The 24,056-nt window shown below is 45.6% G+C and overlaps 1 protein-coding gene across 1 annotated transcript; it reads left to right on the plus strand.

The window, feature by feature from the left end:
• Positions 1-745: 745 nt before the first annotated feature.
• chst7 (carbohydrate (N-acetylglucosamine 6-O) sulfotransferase 7) lies at positions 746-23,029 on the plus strand. Its single transcript, XM_038983584.1, has 2 exons — positions 746-2,105; positions 22,568-23,029. The coding sequence occupies exon 1, from the start codon at positions 824-826 to the stop codon at positions 2,069-2,071; it is 1,248 nt and encodes a 415-aa protein (XP_038839512.1). The 5' UTR covers positions 746-823; the 3' UTR covers positions 2,072-2,105; positions 22,568-23,029.
• The last annotated feature ends 1,027 nt before the right edge of the window (positions 23,030-24,056 follow it).

The following is a 24,056-nucleotide window of genomic DNA, read 5'->3' on the forward strand; positions in this document are numbered from 1 at the left end:
TTTGAATTTAGAATTCCACTAAATGTCATTAGAACTACAAATACATGTAATTGAAATGCAAGTATTTTTAGTTGAGAGATTCCGGTAAACTCTTTGATGTTTCCTTTCATGTGTCCTACCAATTGCTATTGTATTATTCACCATGGGAACCAATTGTTAGAATAAAAACTGAACTAAGGTTATTTCTCAGTTGGCTTTCGTTGGAGAACAGTTTTTCCTTTGCAGGGATGTGTGTGTTTTTCACCAGTACAGGGCATTCGGAAAGTTTTCAGACCGCTTGACTTTTTAAAGAAAATGTCACCTTTATTTAACTAGGCAAGTCAGTTCAGAACCAATTTTTATTTACAATGACGGCCTATACAACTCTTTCCACATTTTGATACAGACTTATTCTAAAATTGATTAAATTACATTTCCCCTCATCAATCTACACACAATACCCCATAATGACAAAGCGAAAACAAAACAGGTCTTTGGAAAAAAAAAAGAAAAAACAAGCCTTATTTTCCATAAGTATTCAGGCCCTTTGATATAAAACTCAAAATGGACATAGAAACATCTATATAAGCCTAGCTATACATAAATATGATTCGACAAAACGTTTTATTTAAAAATTAAAAAAAGGCTACATGAATGCACACTAGACTGAAACTATATAACTGGGCTTTTATTTTGAAACTGTGACTGAGGGCTTTTATTGAGTCATTTGAATGGGCGTGTCTAAGACATTTCTTGTTCAACTCTTTCCTCCTGCTGGCCGCAGTCTTCATAGAGCGGCACCGAACCGGACAACAATAGACCTGTCTATCTGTGAGAGAGGGAAATGAAAAGGAGGCTACAGAAGAAATACTTCATTTTAATTCTAGGATATTCCGTGTTACTTCTGTTAATTCCGTATATGCTGGACCACAGGAGTAAATCAGGGTATACTAAACATGGCAAGCAACAGCCGAGGTGCCCCGACCTCGATATGTGGAATAACGGGGACAAGTTCAGCAACACTACGGATACCGTGGAAGAGACGGTAGTCAACAGGAGCCAGTCTAAAATACACGTTTATTTACATGCTACGTGGAGGACGGGGTCATCGTTCTTAGGGGAGTTATTCAATCAACACCCCGATGTGTTTTACCTCTACGAGCCCATGTGGCATATATGGCAGGCTCTCTACCCAGGAGATGCGGCTAGTCTCCAAGGAGCCGTGCGGGATATGATGAAGTCGTTATTACGATGCGACTTCTCAGTTTTAAAACTGTACACAGGGAGCCAAAATATCACCACGTCTTTTATATTTGGATGGAGAAAGAACAAAGTGATCTGCTCGGAACCTCTATGCGAGGCGTACAAGAGAAACGAAGTGGGATTAGTCCAAGAAGACGTCTGTGGAAAGTGTCCAAGGAAGGATATCAAAGAGTTGGAGAGGGAGTGCAAGAAGTACCGCGTCGTGGTAATCAAAGGTGTGCGGGTTCTGGACCTCGGTGTACTCGTCCCGTTAATGAGAGATCCCGCTTTAAATCTCCAGATCATTCAGTTGTTTAGAGACCCGCGGGCAGTGCACAATTCACGACTGAAATCGAAACAAGCTCTGGTCAAGGAGAGCATACAGGTACTGAGGAGTAAAAAACATACGGAGAAATACAAGCGTCTACTGGTGCCAAACAACCGGGGGAACCGGGCAGAGAATTATGTCTCTAGCGCAATGGAGCTAATATGTGACAACTGGCTGAATGATATGATGCTCATGATGAACGCGCCCCCCTGGGTGAAGAGGAATTACATCAAGATCCTCTACGAGGACTTGGTTCTGCACCCCATGGAGGAACTCAAGAGACTCTACAGCTTCTCCAAACTCTCCTCTTTTCCTGCCATGGATAAGTTCGTGTTGAACATGACCCACGGCCACGGTTACTCCTCAGACAAACCGTTTGTAATATCGTCCAGAGACGCTAAGGAAGCCATCTTCGCATGGAGAGAGCGGTTAAACATTGAGCAGATCTCCCAAGTGGAAGACTACTGCAGTGAGGTCATGAGACATCTGGGCTATCAGAAGAACAGTGTGGATCAAACATAGACATTACAGCATCAAGATGGTGGTGATGATGGAGGTATGTAGGCCTGTGATGATGATGGTATGTAGGCCTGTGATGATGATGGTATGTAGGCCTGTGATGATGATGGTATGTAGGCCTGTGATGATGATGGTATGTAGGCCTGTGATGATGGAGGTATGTAGGCCTGTGATGATGATGGTATGTAGGCCTGTGATGATGATGGTATGTAGGCCTGTGATGGTATGTAGGCCTGTGATGATGATGGTATGTGGGCCTGTGATGATGATGGTATGTAGGCCTGTGATGATGATGGTATGTAGGCCTGTGATGATGATGATATGTAGGCCTGTGATGATGATGGTATGTAGGCCTGTGATGATGATGGTATGTAGGCCTGTGATGGTATGTAGGCCTGTGATGATGGAGGTATGTAGGCCTGTGATGATGGAGGTATGTAGGCCTGTGATGATGATGGTATGTAGGCCTGTGATGATGATGATATGTAGGCCTGTGATGATGATGGTATGTAGGCCTGTGATGATGATGGTATGTAGGCCTGTGATGGTATGTAGGCCTGTGATGATGGAGGTATGTAGGCCTGTGATGATGGAGGTATGTAGGCCTGTGATGATGATGGTATGTGGGCCTGTGATGGTATGTAGGCCTGTGATGGTATGTAGGCCTGTGATGGTATGTAGGCCTGTGATGATGATATGTAGGACTGTGATGATGATGGTATGTAGGCCTGTGATGATGATGGTATGTAGGCCTGTGATGGTATGTAGGCCTGTGATGATGATGGTATGTAGGCCTGTGATGATGATGGTATGTAGGCCTGTGATGATGATGGTATGTAGGCCTGTGATGATGATGGTATGTAGGCCTGTGATGATGATGATGGTATGTAGGCCTGTGATGATGATGATGGTATGTAGGCCTGTGATGATGGAGGTATGTAGGCCTGTGATGATGATGGTATGTAGGCCTGTGATGGTATGTAGACCTGTGATGATGATGGTATGTAGGCCTGTGATGATGATGGTATGTAGGCCTGTGATGATGATGATATGTAGGCCTGTGATGATGATGGTATGTAGGCCTGTGATGATGATGGTATGTAGGCCTGTGATGATGATGATGGTATGTAGGCCTGTGATGGAGGTATGTAGGCCTGTGATGATGCTGATGGTATGTAGGCCTGTGATGATGATGATGGAGGTTTGTAGGCCTGTGATGATGATGATGAGGGATTTCACTATGAGGCCAATGGTGACTTTAAAACAGTTATAGAGTTTAATGGCTGTGATAGGAGAAAACTGAGGATGGATCAACCACATTGTTGTTACTCTACAATACTAACCTAAATGACAGAGTGAAAAGAAGGAAACCTGTACAGAATAAAAAATATTCCAAAATATGCATCCTGTTTGCAACAAGACACTAAAGTAAAACTGCAAAACATGTGGCAAAGAAATTCACTTTCTGTCCTGAGTACAAAGTGTTATGTTTGGGGAAAACACATCACTGAGTACCTCTCTTCATATTTTCAAGCATGGTGGTGGCTGCATCATGTTATTGGTATGCTTGTCATCGGCAAGGACTTTTTTTTTAGGATAAAAAGAAACTGAATAGAGCTAAACACAGGCAAATTCCTAGACAACCTGGGAAAAAACTGGGAGACCAAATCCACCTTTCAGCAGGACAATAACCTAGAACACAAGGCCAAATCCACACTGGAGTTACATACCAAGACGACATTGAATGTTCCTGAGTGGCCTAGTTACAGTTTTGACTGAACCTTTTACTGCAGTGGGCTAAATCAGGGTCACCGTGTTTTATTGGTAGTCTTAAACAAATCTACTTTAAAACAAAATACACATGGTTATGGGCTTAACAAAAAGAAGACACCTGTACCATGTCAGATATAGAGTTGAAATGTATTACATTTGGAGTTTCCATCCCAGTATTACACTTTATATACATCACAGAAGACTGAAATATAACACAACCGTTTGACATTGAAACACCGCATTTGTGGCATAAAAAAAAGAAGAAAAGTGATTCATTATCAAAAATATTCTAACATTCCACCCATGAGGCCACTAGGTCATTTGACTGCGGGAAAGGACGACATCTGCTTGAAAATCTGTGACTTGAAAATGTCTGTTTAGCAATGATCAACAACCAACTTGACAGAGCTTGAAGAATGGCTTACCAAGGAAAAACTTACAAAAGGACTAATTCAACGTAAAACGGAGTTGGAGCACTTGAACCGAGAGATTTGAAGAATTTACCAAAAATAATCACGTGCAAATATTATACAATTCAGGTGTGAAAAGCTCTTAGAGACTTACCCAGAAACACTCAGAAACACACACTGTAATCACTCTTAGAGACCCAGAGAGACTCACAGCTGTAATCACTCTTACAGACCCAGAGAGACTCACAGCTGTAATCACTCTTACAGACCCAGAGAGACTCTCAGCTGTAATCACTCTTACAGACCCAGAGAGACTCTCAGCTGTAATCACTCTTACAGACCCAGAGAGACTCTCAGCTGTAATCACTCTTACAGACCCAGAGAGACTCTCAGCTGTAATCACTCTTACAGACCCAGAGAGACTCTCAGCTGTAATCACTCTTACAGACCCAGAGAGACTCTCAGCTGTAATCACTCTTACAGACCCAGAGAGACTCTCAGCTGTAATCACTCTTAGAGACCCAGAGAGACTCTCAGCTGTAATCACTCTTAGAGACCCAGAGAGACTCTCAGCTGTAATCACTCTTAGAGACCCAGAAACACCCAGCTGTAATCACTCTTAGAGACCCAGAAACACCCAGCTGTAATCACTCTTAGAGACCCAGAGAGACTCTCAGCTGTAATCACTCTTACAGACCCAGAGAGACTCTCAGCTGTAATCACTCGTAGAGACCCAGAGAGACTCTCAGCTGTAATCACTCTTAGAGACCCAGAGAGACTCTCAGCTGTAATCACTCTTAGAGACCCAGAGAGACTCTCAGCTGTAATCACTCTTAGAGACCCAGAGAGACTCTCAGCTGTAATCACTCTTAGAGACCCAGAGAGACTCTCAGCTGTAATCACTCTTACAGACCCAGAGAGACTCTCAGCTGTAATCACTCTTAGAGACCCAGAGAGACTCTCAGCTGTAATCACTCGTAGAGACCCAGAGAGACTCTCAGCTGTAATCACTCTTAGAGACCCAGAGAAACACCCAGCTGTAATCACTCTTAGAGACCCAGAGAGACTCTCAGCTGTAATCACTCGTAGAGACCCAGAGAGACTCTCAGCTGTAATCACTCGTAGAGACCCAGAGAGACTCTCAGCTGTAATCACTCGTAGAGACCCAGAGAGACTCTCAGCTGTAATCACTCGTAGAGACCCAGAGAGACTCTCAGCTGTAATCACTCGTAGAGACCCAGAGAGACTCTCAGCTGTAATCACTCGTAGAGACCCAGAGAGACTCTCAGCTGTAATCACTCTTACAGACCCAGAGAGACTCTCAGCTGTAATCACTCTTAGAGACCCAGAGAGACTCTCAGCTGTAATCACTCGTAGAGACCCAGAGAGACTCTCAGCTGTAATCACTCTTAGAGACCCAGAGAAACACCCAGCTGTAATCACTCTTAGAGACCCAGAGAGACTCTCAGCTGTAATCACTCGTAGAGACCCAGAGAGACTCTCAGCTGTAATCACTCGTAGAGACCCAGAGAGACTCTCAGCTGTAATCACTCGTAGAGACCCAGAGAGACTCTCAGCTGTAATCACTCGTAGAGACCCAGAGAGACTCTCAGCTGTAATCACTCTTAGAGACCCAGAGAGACTCAGCTGTAATCACTCTTAGAGACCCAGAGAGACTCTCAGCTGTAATCACTCGTAGAGACCCAGAGAGACTCTCAGCTGTAATCACTCGTAGAGACCCAGAGAGACTCTCAGCTGTAATCACTCTTACAGACCCAGAGAGACTCTCAGCTGTAATCACTCTTAGAGACCCAGAGAGACTCTCAGCTGTAATCACTCTTACAGACCCAGAGAGACTCTCAGCTGTAATCACTCTTAGAGACCCAGAGAGACTCTCAGCTGTAATCACTCTTAGAGACCCAGAGAGACTCTCAGCTGTAATCACTCGTAGAGACCCAGAGAGACTCTCAGCTGTAATCACTCTTAGAGACCCAGAGAGACTCTCAGCTGTAATCACTCTTAGAGACCCAGAGAGACTCTCAGCTGTAATCACTCTTAGAGACCCAGAGAGACTCTCAGCTGTAATCACTCTTAGAGACTCTCAGCTGTAATCACTCTTAGAGACTCTCAGCTGTAATCACTCTTAGAGACTCTCAGCTGTAATCACTCTTAGAGACCCAGAGAGACTCTCAGCTGTAATCACTCTTAGAGACCCAGAGAGACTCTCAGCTGTAATCACTCTTAGAGACCCAGAGAAACACCCAGCTGTAATCACTCTTAGAGACCCAGAGAGACTCTCAGCTGTAATCACTCGTAGAGACCCAGAGAGACTCTCAGCTGTAATCACTCGTAGAGACCCAGAGAGACTCTCAGCTGTAATCACTCGTAGAGACCCAGAGAGACTCTCAGCTGTAATCACTCTTACAGACCCAGAGAGACTCTCAGCTGTAATCACTCTTACAGACCCAGAGAGACTCTCAGCTGTAATCACTCTTAGAGACCCAGAGAGACTCTCAGCTGTAATCACTCTTAGAGACCCAGAGAGACTCTCAGCTGTAATCACTCTTAGAGACCCAGAGAGACTCTCAGCTGTAATCACTCTTACAGACCCAGAGAGACTCTCAGCTGTAATCACTCTTAGAGACCCAGAGAGACTCTCAGCTGTAATCACTCTTAGAGACTCTCAGCTGTAATCACTCTTAGAGACCCAGAGAGACTCTCAGCTGTAATCACTCTTAGAGACTCTCAGCTGTAATCACTCTTAGAGACCCAGAGAGACTCTCAGCTGTAATCACTCTTAGAGACCCAGAGAGACTCTCAGCTGTAATCACTCTTAGAGACCCAGAGAGACTCTCAGCTGTAATCACTCTTAGAGACCCAGAGAGACTCTCAGCTGTAATCACTCTTAGAGACCCAGAGAGACTCTCAGCTGTAATCACTCTTAGAGACCCAGCTGTAATCACTCTTAGAGACCCAGAGAGACTCTCAGCTGTAATCACTCTTAGAGACCCAGAGAGAGGGCGTGTCTCAGGGCTGTGAATACTTATGAAAATTAGATAGTTCTGTATTTCATTCTCAATAAATTAGCAAACATTTCTAAAAACATGTTTTCACTTTGTCATTATGGGGTATTGTGTGTAAATGGGTGAGAAACATATTTAATCAATTTTGAATTCAGGCTGTAACACAACAACATGTGAAATAAGTCTAGGGGTATAAATACTCTGAAGGCACTGTATGGGTCAACTGTGTGTGACACTCTCCAAGACTGTTCAAATCAAATTGGGGTTTATTATGGATCCCCATTAGTTCCTGCCAAGGCAGCAGCTACTCTTCCTGGGGTTTATTATGGATCCCCATTAGTTCCTGCCATGGCAGCAGCTACTCTTCCTGGGGTTTATTATGGATCCCCATTAGTTCCTGCCAAGGCAGCAGCTACTCTTCCTGGGGTTTATTATGGATCCCCATTAGTTCCTGCCAAGGCAGCAGCTACTCTTCCTGGGGTTTATTATGGATCCCCATTAGTTCCTGCCAAGGCAGCAGCTACTCTTCCTGGGGTTTATTATGGATCCCCATTAGTTCCTGCCAAGGCAGCAGCTACTCTTCCTGGGGTTTATTATGGATCCCCATTAGTTCCTGCTAAGGCAGCAGCTACTCTTCCTGGGGTTTATTATGGATCCTCATTAGTTCCTGCCAAGGCAGCAGCTACTCTTCCTGGGGTTTATTATGGATCCCCATTAGTTCCTGCCAAGGCAGCAGCTACTCTTCCTGGGGTTTATTATGGATCCCCATTAGTTCCTGCTAAGGCAGCAGCTACTCTTCCTGGGGTTTATTATGGATCCTCATTAGTTCCTGCCAAGGCAGCAGCTACTCTTCCTGGGGTTTATTATGGATCCCCATTAGTTCCTGCCAAGGCAGCAGCTACTCTTCCTGGGGTTTATTATGGATCCCCATTAGTTCCTGCCAAGGCAGCAGCTACTCTTCCTGGGGTTTATTATGGATCCCCATTAGTTCCTGTCAAGGCAGCATCTACTCTTCCTGGGGTTTATTATGGATCCCCATTAGTTCCTGCTAAGGCAGCAGCTACTCTTCCTGGGGTTTATTATGGATCCCCATTAGTTCCTGTCAAGGCAGCAGCTACTCTTCCTGGGGTTTATTACGGATCCCCATTAGTTCCTGTCAAGGCAGCAGCTACTCTTCCTGGGGTTTATTACGGATCCCCATTAGTTCCTGCCAAGGCAGCAGCTACTCTTCCTGGGGTTTATTACGGATCCCCATTAGTTCCTGCCAAGGCAGCAGCTACTCTTCCTGGGGTTTATTATGGATCCCCATTAGTTCCTGCTAAGGCAGCAGCTACTCTTCCTGGGGTTTATTATGGATCCTCATTAGTTCCTGCCAAGGCAGCAGCTACTCTTCATGGGGTTTATTATGGATCCCCATTAGTTCCTGCTAAGGCAGCAGCTACTCTTCCTGGGGTTTATTATGGATCCTCATTAGTTCCTGCCAAGGCAGCAGCTACTCTTCCTGGGGTTTATTATGGATCCCCATTAGTTCCTGCTAAGGCAGCAGCTACTCTTCCTGGGGTTTATTATGGATCCTCATTAGTTCCTGCCAAGGCAGCAGCTACTCTTCCTGGGGTTTATTATGGATCCCCATTAGTTCCTGCCAAGGCAGCAGCTACTCTTCCTGGGGTTTATTATGGATCCCCATTAGTTCCTGCCAAGGCAGCAGCTACTCTTCCTGGGGTTTATTATGGATCCCCATTAGTTCCTGCCAAGGCAGCAGCTACTCTTCCTGGGGTTTATTATGGATCCCCATTAGTTCCTGCCAAGGCAGCAGCTACTCTTCCTGGGGTTTATTATGGATCCCCATTAGTTCCTGCCAAGGCAGCAGCTACTCTTCCTGGGGTTTATTATGGATCCCCATTAGTTCCTGCCAAGGCAGCAGCTACTCTTCCTGGGGTTTATTATGGATCCCCATTAGTTCCTGCCAAGGCAGCAGCTACTCTTCCTGGGGTTTATTATGGATCCCCATTAGTTCCTGCCAAGGCAGCAGCTACTCTTCCTGGGGTTTATTATGGATCCCCATTAGTTCCTGCCAAGGCAGCAGCTACTCTTCCTGGGGTTTATTATGGATCCCCATTAGTTCCTGCCAAGGCAGCAGCTACTCTTCCTGGGGTTTATTATGGATCCCCATTAGTTCCTGCCAAGGCAGCAGCTACTCTTCCTGGGGTTTATTATGGATCCCCATTAGTTCCTGCCAAGGCAGCAGCTACTCTTCCTGGGGTTTATTATGGATCCCCATTAGTTCCTGCCAAGGCAGCAGCTACTCTTCCTGGGGTTTATTATGGATCCCCATTAGTTCCTGCCAAGGCAGCAGCTACTCTTCCTGGGGTTTATTATGGATCCCCATTAGTTCCTGTCAAGGCAGCAGCTTCTCTTCCTGGGGTTTATTATGGATCCCCATTAGTTCCTGCCAAGGCAGCAGCTACTCTTCCTGAGGTTTATTATGGATCCCCATTAGTTCCTGACAAGGCAGCAGCTACTCTTCCTGGGGTTTATTATGGATCCCCATTAGTTCCTGCCAAGGCAGCAGCTACTCTTCCTGGGGTTTATTATGGATCCCCATTAGTTCCTGCCAAGGCAGCAGCTACTCTTCCTGGGGTTTATTATGGATCCCCATTAGTTCCTGCCAAGGCAGCAGCTACTCTTCCTGGGGTTTATTATGGATCCCCATTAGTTCCTGCCAAGGCAGCAGCTACTCTTCCTGGGGTTTATTATGGATCCCCATTAGTTCCTGCCAAGGCAGCAGCTACTCTTCCTGGGGTTTATTATGGATCCCCATTAGTTCCTGCCAAGGCAGCAGCTACTCTTCCTGGGGTTTATTATGGATCCCCATTAGTTCCTGCCAAGGCAGCAGCTACTCTTCCTGGGGTTTATTATGGATCCCCATTAGTTCCTGCCAAGGCAGCAGCTACTCTTCCTGGGGTTTATTATGGATCCCCATTAGTTCCTGCCAAGGCAGCAGCTACTCTTCCTGGGGTTTATTACGGATCCTCATTAGTTCCTGCCAAGGCAGCAGCTACTCTTCCTGGGGTTTATTACGGATCCCCATTAGTTCCTGCCAAGGCAGCAGCTACTCTTCCTGGGGTTTATTACGGATCCCCATTAGTTCCTGTCAAGGCAGCAGCTACTCTTCCTGGGGTTTATTACGGATCCCCATTAGTTCCTGCCAAGGCAGCAGCTACTCTTCCTGGGGTTTATTACGGATCCCCATTAGTTCCTGCCAAGGCAGCAGCTACTCTTCCTGGGGTTTATTACGGATCCCCATTAGTTCCTGCTAAGGCAGCAGCTACTCTTCCTGGGGTTTATTACGGATCCTCATTAGTTCCTGCCAAGGCAGCAGCTACTCTTCATGGGGTTTATTACGGATCCCCATTAGTTCCTGCTAAGGCAGCAGCTACTCTTCCTGGGGTTTATTATGGATCCTCATTAGTTCCTGCCAAGGCAGCAGCTACTCTTCCTGGGGTTTATTATGGATCCCCATTAGTTCCTGCTAAGGCAGCAGCTACTCTTCCTGGGGTTTATTATGGATCCTCATTAGTTCCTGCCAAGGCAGCAGCTACTCTTCCTGGGGTTTATTATGGATCCCCATTAGTTCCTGCCAAGGCAGCAGCTACTCTTCCTGGGGTTTATTATGGATCCCCATTAGTTCCTGCCAAGGCAGCATCTACTCTTCCTGGGGTTTATTATGGATCCCCATTAGTTCCTGCCAAGGCAGCAGCTACTCTTCCTGGGGTTTATTATGGATCCCCATTAGTTCCTGCCAAGGCAGCAGCTACTCTTCCTGGGGTTTATTATGGATCCCCATTAGTTCCTGCCAAGGCAGCAGCTACTCTTCCTGGGGTTTATTATGGATCCCCATTAGTTCCTGCCAAGGCAGCAGCTACTCTTCCTGGGGTTTATTATGGATCCCCATTAGTTCCTGCCAAGGCAGCAGCTACTCTTCCTGGGGTTTATTATGGATCCCCATTAGTTCCTGCCAAGGCAGCAGCTACTCTTCCTGGGGTTTATTATGGATCCCCATTAGTTCCTGCCAAGGCAGCAGCTACTCTTCCTGGGGTTTATTATGGATCCCCATTAGTTCCTGCCAAGGCAGCAGCTACTCTTCCTGGGGTTTATTATGGATCCCCATTAGTTCCTGCCAAGGCAGCAGCTACTCTTCCTGGGGTTTATTATGGATCCCCATTAGTTCCTGTCAAGGCAGCAGCTTCTCTTCCTGGGGTTTATTATGGATCCCCATTAGTTCCTGCCAAGGCAGCAGCTACTCTTCCTGAGGTTTATTATGGATCCCCATTAGTTCCTGCCAAGGCAGCAGCTACTCTTCCTGGGGTTTATTATGGATCCCCATTAGTTCCTGACAAGGCAGCAGCTACTCTTCCTGGGGTTTATTATGGATCCCCATTAGTTCCTGCCAAGGCAGCAGCTACTCTTCCTGGGGTTTATTATGGATCCCCATTAGTTCCTGCCAAGGCAGCAGCTACTCTTCCTGGGGTTTATTATGGATCCCCATTAGTTCCTGCCAAGGCAGCAGCTACTCTTCCTGGGGTTTATTATGGATCCCCATTAGTTCCTGCCAAGGCAGCAGCTACTCTTCCTGGGGTTTATTATGGATCCCCATTAGTTCCTGCCAAGGCAGCAGCTACTCTTCCTGGGGTTTATTATGGATCCCCATTAGTTCCTGCCGAGGCAGCAGCTACTCTTCCTGGGGTTTATTATGGATCCCCATTAGTTCCTGCCAAGGCAGCAGCTACTCTTCCTGGGGTTTATTATGGATCCCCATTAGTTCCTGCCAAGGCAGCAGCTACTCTTCCTGGGGTTTATTATGGATCCCCATTAGTTCCTGCCAAGGCAGCAGCTACTCTTCCTGGGGTTTATTATGGATCCCCATTAGTTCCTGCCAAGGCAGCAGCTACTCTTCCTGGGGTTTATTATGGATCCCCATTAGTTCCTGCCAAGGCAGCAGCTACTCTTCCTGGGGTTTATTATGGATCCCCATTAGTTCCTGACAAGGCAGCAGCTACTCTTCCTGGGGTTTATTATGGATCCCCATTAGTTCCTGCCGAGGCAGCAGCTACTCTTCCTGGGGTTTATTATGGATCCCCATTAGTTCCTGTCGAGGCAGTAGCTACTCTTCCTGGTGTTTATTATGGATCCCCATTAGTTCCTGCCAAGGCAGCAGCTACTCTTCCTGGGGTTTATTATGGATCCCCATTAGTTCCTGCCGAGGCAGCAGCTACTCTTCCTGGGGTTTATTATGGATCCCCATTAGTTCCTGCCAAGGCAGCAGCTACTCTTCCTGGGGTTTATTATGGATCCCCATTAGTTCCTGCCGAGGCAGCAGCTACTCTTCCTGGGGTTTATTATGGATCCCCATTAGTTCCTGCCAAGGCAGCAGCTACTCTTCCTGGGGTTTATTATGGATCCCCATTAGTTCCTGCCAAGGCAGCAGCTACTCTTCCTGGGGTTTATTATGGATCCCCATTAGTTCCTGCCGAGGCAGCAGCTACTCTTCCTGTGGTCCAGCAACATTAACGCTGTTATATACATGTTAAAAACATTAGAATACATTCATAACAGATTTCACAACATATTAAGTGTGTGCTCTCAGGCCTCAACTCTACTACCACTTATCTAGAACACAAAATCCATGTGTACGTGTGTGTACAGTGCATATGTTATTGTGTGTGTACAGTGCATATGTTATTGTGTGTGTACAGTGCATATGTTATTGTGTGTGTACAGTGCATATGTTATTGTGTGTGTACAGTGCATATGTTATTGTGTGTGTATAGTGTGTATGTTATCGTGTGTTTGTATGCATGTGCTTGTTTGTGTCTCTGCACAGTCCCTGCTGTTCCATAAGGTGTATTTTTACCTTCTTTTTAAATCTGATTCTACTGCTGCATCAGTTACCTGATGTGGAATAGGGTTCCATGTAGTCATGGCTCTATGTAGTACTGTGCCCCTCCCATAGTCTGTTCTGGACTTGGGGACTGTGAAGAGACCTCTGGTGGCATGTCTTGTGGGGTATGCATGGGTGTCCGAGCTGTGTGCCAGTAGTTTAGACAGACAGCTCGGTGCATTCAACAAGTAAATACAAGTAGTGATGAAGTCAATCTCTCCTCCACTTTGAGCCAGGAGAGATTGACATGCATATTATTAATATTAGCTCTCTGTGGACATCCAAGGGCCAGCAGTGCTGCTCTGTTCTGAGTCCCTCTTTGTGGCACCTGACCACACGACTGGACAGTAGTCCAGATGTGACAAAACTAGGGCCTGTAGGACCTGCCTTGTTGATAGTGTTGTTAAGAAGGTAGAAACTAGGGCCTGTAGGACCTGCCTTGTTGATAGTGTTGTTAAGAAGGTAGAAACTAGGGCCTGTAGGACCTGCCTTGTTGATAGTGCTGTTAAGAAGGTAGAAACTAGGGCCTGTAGGACCTGCCTTGTTGATAGTGTTGTTAAGAAGGTAGAAACTAGGGCCTGTAGGACCTGCCTTGTTGATAGTGCTGTTAAGAAGGTAGAAACTAGGGCCTGTAGGACCTGCCTTGTTGATAGTGTTGTTAAGAAGGTAGAAACTAGGGCCTGTAGGACCTGCCTTGTTGATAGTGCTGTTAAGAAGGTAGAAACTAGGGCCTGTAGGACCTGCCTTGTTGATAGTGTTGTTAAGAAGGTAGAAACTAGGGCCTGTAGGACCTGCCTTGTTGATAGTGTTGTTAAGAAGGTAGAAACTAGGGCCTGTAGGACCTGCCTTGTTGATAGTGTTGTTAAGAAGGTAGAAACTAGGGCCTGTAGGACCTGCCTTGTTGATAGTGTTGTTAAGAAGGTAGAAACTAGGGCCTGTAGGACCTGCCTTGTTGATAGTGCTGTTAAGAAGGTAGAAACTAGGGCCTGTAGGACCTGCCTTGTTGATAGTGTTGTTAAGAAGGTAGAAACTAGGGCCTGTAGGACCTGCCTTGTTGATAGTGTTGTTAAGAAGGTAGAAACTAGGGCCTGTAGGACCTGCCTTGTTGATAATGTTGTTAAGAAGGCAGAGCATCGCTTTATTATAGACAGACGTCTCCACAATATGTTTTGACTATGACAGTTTACAATCTAGTGTCCACAGTATTCATGACAAGATTTAGTTGAGGTTTAGGGTTTAGTGAATGATTTGTCCCAAATACAATGCTTTTAGTTTTTGAAATATTTAGGGCTAACTTATTCCTTGCCACCCATTCTGAAACTAACTGCAGCTCTTTGTTAAGTGTTGCAGTCATTTCAGTCGCTGTAGTAGCTGATGTGTATTGCATTGAGTCATCTGCATACATAGACACACTGGGTTTATTCAAAGCCAGTGGCAATTCATTAGTAAAGATTGAAAAAAGTTAGGGGCCTAAACAGCTGCCCTGGGGAATTCCTGATTCTACCTACAAGGGGCCTAAACAGCTGCCCTGGGGAATTCCTGATTCTACCTGGATTATGTTGGAGATGCTTCCATTAAAGAACACCCTCTGTGTTCTGTTAGACAGGTAACTCTTTATCCACAATTTTCTTATTTGAATTTTATTTAACTTGCCAAGTCGGTTAAGAAACAAATTCTTATTTACATTGATGGCTTACCAAAAGGCCTCCTGACATGTGTTGCTATGTTGCAACATATGACAGCACAGCATGTTAGCAACACAACATGACAACACAACATAGCATGTTAGCAACACAACATGACCACAGCATGGCAGCAACACAACAACACAACATAGCATGGTAGCAACACAACACAGCATGGTAGCAACACAACATGACCACAGCATGGCAGCAACACAACATGACAACACAGCATAGCATGGTAGCAACACAACATGACCACAGCATGGCAGCAACACAACATGACAACACAGCATAGCATGGTAGCAACACAACATGACCACAGCATGGCAGCAACACAACAACACAGCATAGCATGGTAGCAACACAACATGACCACAGCATGGCAGCAACACAACATGACAACACAGCATGGTAGCAACACACCACAGCATGGTAGCAACACAACATGACACCACAGAATGGCAGCAACACAACAACACAACATAGCATGGTAGCAACACACCACAGCATGGTAGCAACACAACATGACAACACAACATAGCATGGCAGCAGCACAACATGACAACACAGCATAGCATGGTAGCAACACAACATGACCACAGCATGGTAGCAACACAACATGACAACACAACATAGCATGGCAGCAACACAACATGACACCACAGCATAGCATGGTAGCAACACAACATGACCACAGCATGGCAGCAACACAACATGACAACACAACATAGCATGGCAGCAGCACAACATGACAACACAGCATAGCATGGTAGCAACACAACATGACCACAGCATGGCAGCAACACAACATGACACCACAGCATAGCATGGCAGCAACACAACATGACACCACAGCATAGCATGGCAGCAACACAACATGACACCACAGCATGGTAGCAACACAACATCACAACACAGCATGGTAGCAACACAACATCACAACACAGCATGGTAGCAACACAACAACACAACATGGCAGCAACACAACACAGCATGGTAGCAACACAACATGACAACACAACATAGCATGGTAGCAACACCACATGACACCACAGCATGACAACAACATAGCATGGTAGCAACACAACATCACAACAGCATGGTAGCAACACAACATCACAACACAGCATGGCAGCAACACAACATGACACCACAGCACAGCATGGTAGCAACACAACATGACACCACAGCACAGCATGGTGGCAACACAACATGACAACACAGCATGGTAGCAACACAACATCACAACATAGCATGGCAGCAACACAACATGACACCACAGCACAGCATGGTAGCAACACAACATCACAACACAGCATGGTAGCAACACAACATGACACCACAGCACAGCATGGTAGCAACACAACATCACAACACAGCATGGTAGCAACACAACATGACACCACAGCATGGTAGCAACACAACATCACAACACAGCATGGTAGCAACACAACATGACACCACAGCACAGCATGGTAGCAACACAACATGACAACATAACATGGCAGCAACACAACAACACAGCATGGTAGCAACACAACATGACAACACAGCAACAGACTAAAAACATAACACATGTTTTTCCAGCAACAGACTATGATCAATAATGTCAAAAGCCGCAAGGAATTCTAACAAAACAGACCCCACAATCGTTTTATCATACATTTTTCACAGCCAATCATCAGTCGTTTGTGTAACTATGCTTGTTGAGTGTCCTTGCCTATAAGCGTTATTAAAGTCTAATCTGGTCAAACACCATTTTTTCCAGAATTTTACTAAGGGTTGGTAACAGGCTGATTGGTCAGCTAATTGAGCCAGTAAAGGGGACTTTACTATTCTTAGGTAGAGGAATGACTCTAGCTTCCCTCCAGGCCTGAGGGTACACGCTCTCTAGTAGGCTTAAATTGAAGATCTGACAAATAGAATATCGTCTGCTATTATCCTCAGTCATTTTCCATCCAGATTGTCAGACCCCGGTGGCTTGTCATTGTGGATAGACAACAATAATGTTTTCACCTCTTCCATCCTCACTTTACGGAACTCCAAATTAAAATGCTTGTCTTTCACAATTTGGTCAGATATATTTGGATGTGTGGTGTCAGCGTTTGTTGCTGGCATGTCATGCCGAAGTTTGTCTTGCCAATGAAAAAAATAATTAAAGTAGTTTGCAATATCAGTGGGTTTTGTGATGAATGAGACATCTGATTCAATGAATGATGGAGCCGAGTTGGCTTTTTACCCAGAATTGAATTTAAGGTGCTCCAAAGCTTTTTACTGTCATTCTTTATTTAATTTATCTTTGTTTCATAGTGTAGTTTCTTCTTCTTTTTATTCAGTTTAGTCACATGATTTCTCAAATTGCAATAATTATGCCAATCGGTTGTGCAGCCAGACTTATTTGCCATTCCTTTGGCCTCATCCCTCTCAACAATACCATTTTTCAATTCCTCATCAATCCACAGGGATTTAACCGTTTTTAAAGTCATTTTCTTAATCGGTGCTTATTAGCAACTGGAATAAGCAATTTCATAAATGTGTCAAGTGCAGCGTCTGGTTGCTCATCCTTACACACCACAGACCAGCAAATATTATTTACATCAACAACATAGGAATCACTACAAAACTTTTATACACTATATTAGTTCCAGCCTTTGTAACGTTGGTTTTCCTGGTTATGGCTACTATATGTGATCACTACATCTGATGGATCTGGATACTACTTTAGAGCAGAGTTCTGCAGCATTAGTAAAGATGTGATCACTACATCTGATGGATCTGGATACTACTTTAGAGCAGAGTTCTGCAGCATTAGTAAAGATGTGATCACTACATCTGATGGATCTGGATACTACTTTAGAGCAGAGTTCTGCAGCATTAGTAAAGATGTGATCAATACATCTGATGGATCTGGATACTACTTTAGAGCAGAGTTCTGCAGCGTTAGTAAAGATGTGATCACTACATCTGATGGATCTGGATACTACTTTAGAGCAGAGTTCTGCAGCATTAGTAAAGATGTGATCCCTACATCTGATGGATCTGGATACTACTTTAGAGCAGAGTTCTGCAGCATTAGTAAAGATGTGATCACTACATCTGATGGATCTGGATACTACTTTAGAGCAGAGTTCTGCAGCATTAGTAAAGATGTGATCAATACATGTGGATTATTTCATTCCTGTGCTGTTTGCAAATACCCTGGTAGGTTGACTGATAACCTGAACCAGGTTGCAGGTACTAGTTACAGTTTGAAGCTCTCTCTTGAGTGGGCAGCTTGACGAAAGCCAGTCAATATTTAAATCACCCTGAAAATATACCTCTCTGTTGATATCACATAGATTATCAAACATTTCACATGTTATCCAGATACTGACTGTTAACACTTGGTTGTCTATATCAGCTTCCCACCAGAATGGGCTTGAGGTGAGGCAGATGAACCTGTAGCCATATTACTTCAACAGTATTTAACATGAGATCCTCTCTAAGCTTTACAGGAATGTGGTTCTGAATATAAACAGCAACACCTCCACCATTTCTATATTTTCTATAAATGTTATAACCATGTATTGCCACTGTATCAAGGGTATTATCTAAGTGAGTTTCAGAGAGAGTATATGAACCTTGTTTCCTCAGCTACATACGTTAACGTTGTAGACTAACAGAGAAATGCTGATTTACTTCTCAACAATGCAGAGAGAAATAATAGAGAAGTAAAACGGATTATAATAAATACACAATGAGTAACGATATCCTAGCAACAAGATATCATGATGAAACAGGACCTGGTCTCAACTAGTAACAAGATATCGTGATGAAACAGGACCTGGTCTCAACTAGTAACAAGATATCATGATGAAACAGGACCTGGTCTCAACTAGTAACAAGATATCATGATGAAACAGGACCTGGTCTCAACTAGTAACAAGATATCGTGATGAAACAGGACCTGGTCTCAACTAGTAACAAGATATCATGATGAAACAGGACCTGGTCTCAACTAGTAACAAGATATCATGATGAAACAGGACCTGGTCTCAACTAGTAACAAGATATCATGATGAAACAGGACCTGGTCTCAACTAGTAACAAGATATCATGATGAAACAGGACCTGGTCTCAACTAGTAACAAGATATCGTGATGAAACAGGACCTGGTCTCAACTAGTAACAAGATATCGTGATGAAACAGGACCTGGTCTCAACTAGTAACAAGATATCATGATGAAACAGGACCTGGTCTCAACTAGTAACAAGATATCATGATGAAACAGGACCTGGTCTCAACTAGTAACAAGATATCATGATGAAACAGGACCTGGTCTCAACTAGTAACAAGATATCATGATGAAACAGGACCTGGTCTCAACTAGTAACAAGATATCATGATGAAACAGGACCTGGTCTCAACTAGTAACAAGATATCATGATGAAACAGGACCTGGTCTCAACTAGTAACAAGATATCATGATGAAACAGGACCTGGTCTCAACTAGTAACAAGATATCATGATGAAACAGGACCTGGTCTCAACTAGTAACAAGATATCATGATGAAACAGGACCTGGTCTCAACTAGTAACAAGATATCATGATGAAACAGGACCTGGTCTCAACTAGTAACAAGATATCATGATGAAACAGGACCTGGTCTCAACTAGTAACAAGATATCATGATGAAACAGGACCTGGTCTCAACTAGTAACAAGATATCATGATGAAACAGGACCTGGTCTCAACTAGTAACAAGATATCATGATGAAACAGGACCTGGTCTCAACTAGTAACAAGATATCATGATGAAACAGGACCTGGTCTCAACTAGTAACAAGATATCATGATGAAACAGGACCTGGTCTCAACTAGTAACAAGATATCATGATGAAACAGGACCTGGTCTCAACTAGTAACAAGATATCATGATGAAACAGGACCTGGTCTCAACTAGTAACAAGATATCATGATGAAACAGGACCTGGTCTCAACTAGTAACAAGATATCATGATGAAACAGGACCTGGTCTCAACTAGTAACAAGATATCATGATGAAACAGGACCTGGTCTCAACTAGTAACAAGAAAGTTATTGAAGCAGATAAATTCCTGGCCTGTTTGATTTAAGTTATACAGTATTTCATACATTTCCTGCCATATTCTACTTTTCAATACAAAATAAAGTGATGCTGAAAAGGACTAACATTTGCAACCTCACATTTACTCAAATGATTTTACTTTGTAATTAAGGGCTAAAACCCCACATGGACTCATATCTGTTAGAGGTTTGAAGACATCACCTGGACATGCCTGGTGTCTGGTCGTCATGAGGATCACACCAGCCTGTTCATCTCCTTCCTGATAACATCAGAGACGTCCTGTAATGTGCAGTGTCCTTGTCCAGACCCTGTTCAAAACAAATGCTTTCTGACTACTTCCTCTGGCTTCATCACTGTCCCAAGCCAATGCATATCTCCGCGGTAGGCCTATATCACTGTAGTCAGGTAATGGACTCCGCTACTAACTGACATGGAACAAAGTCCTGACTAACCACTGGAGTCTACAGGCTATGAAGTTACCACACACAATCACAGGAGTGTCTGATATCTCACACATATCTGTTATCGCAAATGAATTAACCGGTTGTGCCCTCCGCTCTGCGGTGACTTTGTCCAACCCAGTATTCTCAGAAAATACCACCTCAGTCTGAGATCATTAGGAAACATCTTAGGATGAGATCAATGGGTTATAGAACCACACTAGAACAGCAGTAAGACCAGGTTAGTACTAGTACTGACCAGATTAGTACTAGTACTGACCAGGTTAGTACTAGTACTGACCAGGTTAACATCATCACAGCACGTCAGAGGGTAGAGTTTACTGTGTAGGCTTTACTGAGTCCTTCTGACGGGAAACAGAATGGTAGGGAAATAATTCTTCCTCCTAATGAGGAACTGGCGTTTATAAAGGCCAATGGGAGGGAGGGAGGGGGTGGGCTGCTATCTGGGGTTGGCAGGGACTGAATCACACCCCCAGGCTGCAGCAGCCCTGCTGGAGAGAACAGAACATAGGGACCATTGTATGAGTCTGGGCTCAGCCTGTCACCATACATCCCCTCTGACAAGCCCAGCCTTCAGGGCCAGTCAGCACCATACTCCAGTCACAGGAGAGGGAGGCCAGAGCCACACACCAGTCACAGGGGAGGGAGGCCAGCACCATACACCAGTCACAGGGGAGGGAGGCCAGCACCATACACCAGTCACAGGGGAGGGAGGCCAGCACCATACACCAGTCACAGGGGAGGCCAGCACCATACACCAGTCACAGGAGAGGGAGGCCAGAGCCACACACCAGTCACAGGGGAGGGAGGCCAGCACCATACACCAGTCACAGGGGAGGGAGGCCAGCACCATACACCAGTCACAGGGGAGGGAGGCCAGCACCATACACCAGTCACAGGGGAGGCCAGCACCATACACCAGTCACAGGAGAGGGAGGCCAGAGCCACACACCAGTCACAGGGGAGGGAGGCCAGCACCATACACCAGTCACAGGGGAGGGAGGCCAGCACCATACACCAGTCACAGGGGAGGCCAGCACCATACACCAGTCACAGGGGAGGCCAGCACCATACTCCAGTCACAGGAGAGGGAGGCCAGAGCCACACACCAGTCACAGGGGAGGGAGGCCAGCACCATACACCAGTCACAGGGGAGGGAGGCCAGCACCATACACCAGTCACAGGGGAGGGAGGCCAGCACCATACACCAGTCACAGGGGAGGCCAGCACCATACACCAGTCACAGGGGAGGGAGACCAGAGCCATACACCAGTCACAGGGGAGGGAGGCCAGCACCATACACCAGTCACAGGGGAGGGAGGCCAGCACCATACACCAGTCACAGGGGAGGGAGGCCAGCACCATACACCAGTCACAGGGGAGGGAGGCCAGCACCATACACCAGTCACAGGGGAGGGAGGCCAGCACCATACACCAGTCACAGGGGAGGGAGGCCAGCACCACACACCAGTCACAGGAGAGGGAGGCCAGCACCACACACCAGTCACAGGAGAGGGAGGCCAGCACCATACACCAGTCACAGGGGAGGCCAGCACCATACACCAGTCACAGGGGAGGGAGGCCAGCACCATACACCAGTCACAGGGGAGGGAGGCCAGCACCATACACCAGTCACAGGGGAGGCCAGCACCATACACCAGTCACAGGGGAGGGAGGCCAGCACCACACACCAGTCACAGGAGAGGGAGACCAGCACCACACACCAGTCACAGGAGAGGGAGGCCAGAGCCATACACCAGTCACAGGGGAGGCCAGCACCATACACCAGTCACAGGAGAGGGAGGCCAGCACCATACACCAGTCACAGGGGAGGGAGGCCAGCGCCATACACCAGTCACAGGGGAGGGAGGCCAGCACCACACACCAGTCACAGGGGAGGGAGGCCAGCACCATACACCAGTCACAGGGGAGGGAGGCCAGCACCATACACCAGTCACAGGGGAGGGAGGCCAGCGCCAGGCGGTCTGTAAGCCATCACCAGGCCCAGAGTGGAGGAGGTGGGAGGCTGTTACTACCCGTTGAGCAGCAGGCCTGTTATTTTAGCTCGAGAAGGAATTCGCTAAGTTTAGCTGTGCCATTTTTCCTTTTCTCATCCAGGTGCCTGAAATTCATGGAAGAAACTACGATGGCAGGAGACTGGCGCCAAGGTTAGAGGAACTGAGGAGCAGCGAGACTGTTGGGGTTGGTTTTCTGTATGAACTGAAGGAGAGAGGATCCACAGGGAAGGAGTCCGTCACGGGCTGGACAGAAGCATGTCAACATGAAGAGGACTTAGAGGGACAGAATCGTGTCAATGCTTTTAGATGCTAAAATGAATTGTGCGTCCTGTTTGTGGAACTGTCAAAAGTGTTTGATATTGAACACGTTGTCCTCCACAGGCCTGAGCTCTGACACATCACCATGTCCTGAGTCCAAATTTCTTGAAGTACGTGAAGGTGTTCCGCAGGGATCGATACTAGAACCTGCTCTTTTCACTATTTATATAAATGCTATTGGTCAATTTGTTTAAAAAATAAATAAAAAATATTTTAACTCCTGTTTAATACGGGCAAAACTAAATACATGTTGTTTTCAAGTCTTCTGATGATCTTAGATGGGTCTATAATCAGACCAGTCCCTGCATACATACGCCTTGGTATTTGGATTGACAGTGATGTAATGGTTACAAGACATGATATGAATGAGCTGGTTTAAGAAACTAAGATTTAAAGTGGATTTTGTTGTTATAGAAACAGATCCTGTCTCTAGTCAGCAGGAAGCAGATTGTGTAGTCAACCGTTCTACCTGTTGTTATGGTGATACTATTTATCAAAGTGCAGCTGCCTCTACTCTTACACCCCTAGATGGTGTTCATCGTAGAGCCCTTCGTTTCATTACAGGAGCCCTTCGTTTCATTACAGGAGCCCTTCGTTTCATTACAGGAGCCCTTCGTTTCATTACAGGAGCCCTTCGTTTCATTACAGGAGCCCTTCGTTTCATTACAGGAGCCCTTCGTTTCATTACAGGAGCCCTTCGTTTCATTAGTCATCACTGTATTCTTTACCAACAGGAGCCCTTCGTTTCATTACAGGAGCCCTTCGTTTCATTACAGGAGCCCTTCGTTTCATTACAGGAGCCCTTCGTTTCATTACAGGAGCCCTTCGTTTCATTACAGGAGCCCTTCGTTTCATTACAGGAGACCGTTTCATTACTCATCACTGTATTCTTTACCAACAGGAGCCCTTCGTTTCATTACAGGAGACCTTCGTTTCATTACAGGAGCCCTTCGTTTCATTACAGGAGCCCTTCGTTTCATTACAGGAGCCCTTCGTTTCATTACAGGAGCCCTTCGTTTCATTACAGGAGCCCTTCCTTTCATTACAGGAGCCCTTCGTTTCATTACAGGAGACCTTCGTTTCATTACAGGAGCCCTTCGTTTCATTACTCATCACTGTGCTCTTTACCAACATGTTGGCTCAACCTCTTTAAAGTCACGTAGATCACATCACTCTTTTCGTTAACAACGCCCTGCTCCACAAACGTCCAACTTACATGACATCACTGTTAAGACTTAAATGACAAGTTCTCAAACCCGTTCACAGGGTTG

This window comes from Salvelinus namaycush, unplaced genomic scaffold, assembly GCF_016432855.1.
Source record: "Salvelinus namaycush isolate Seneca unplaced genomic scaffold, SaNama_1.0 Scaffold1763, whole genome shotgun sequence".
NCBI lineage: Eukaryota > Metazoa > Chordata > Actinopteri > Salmoniformes > Salmonidae > Salvelinus > Salvelinus namaycush.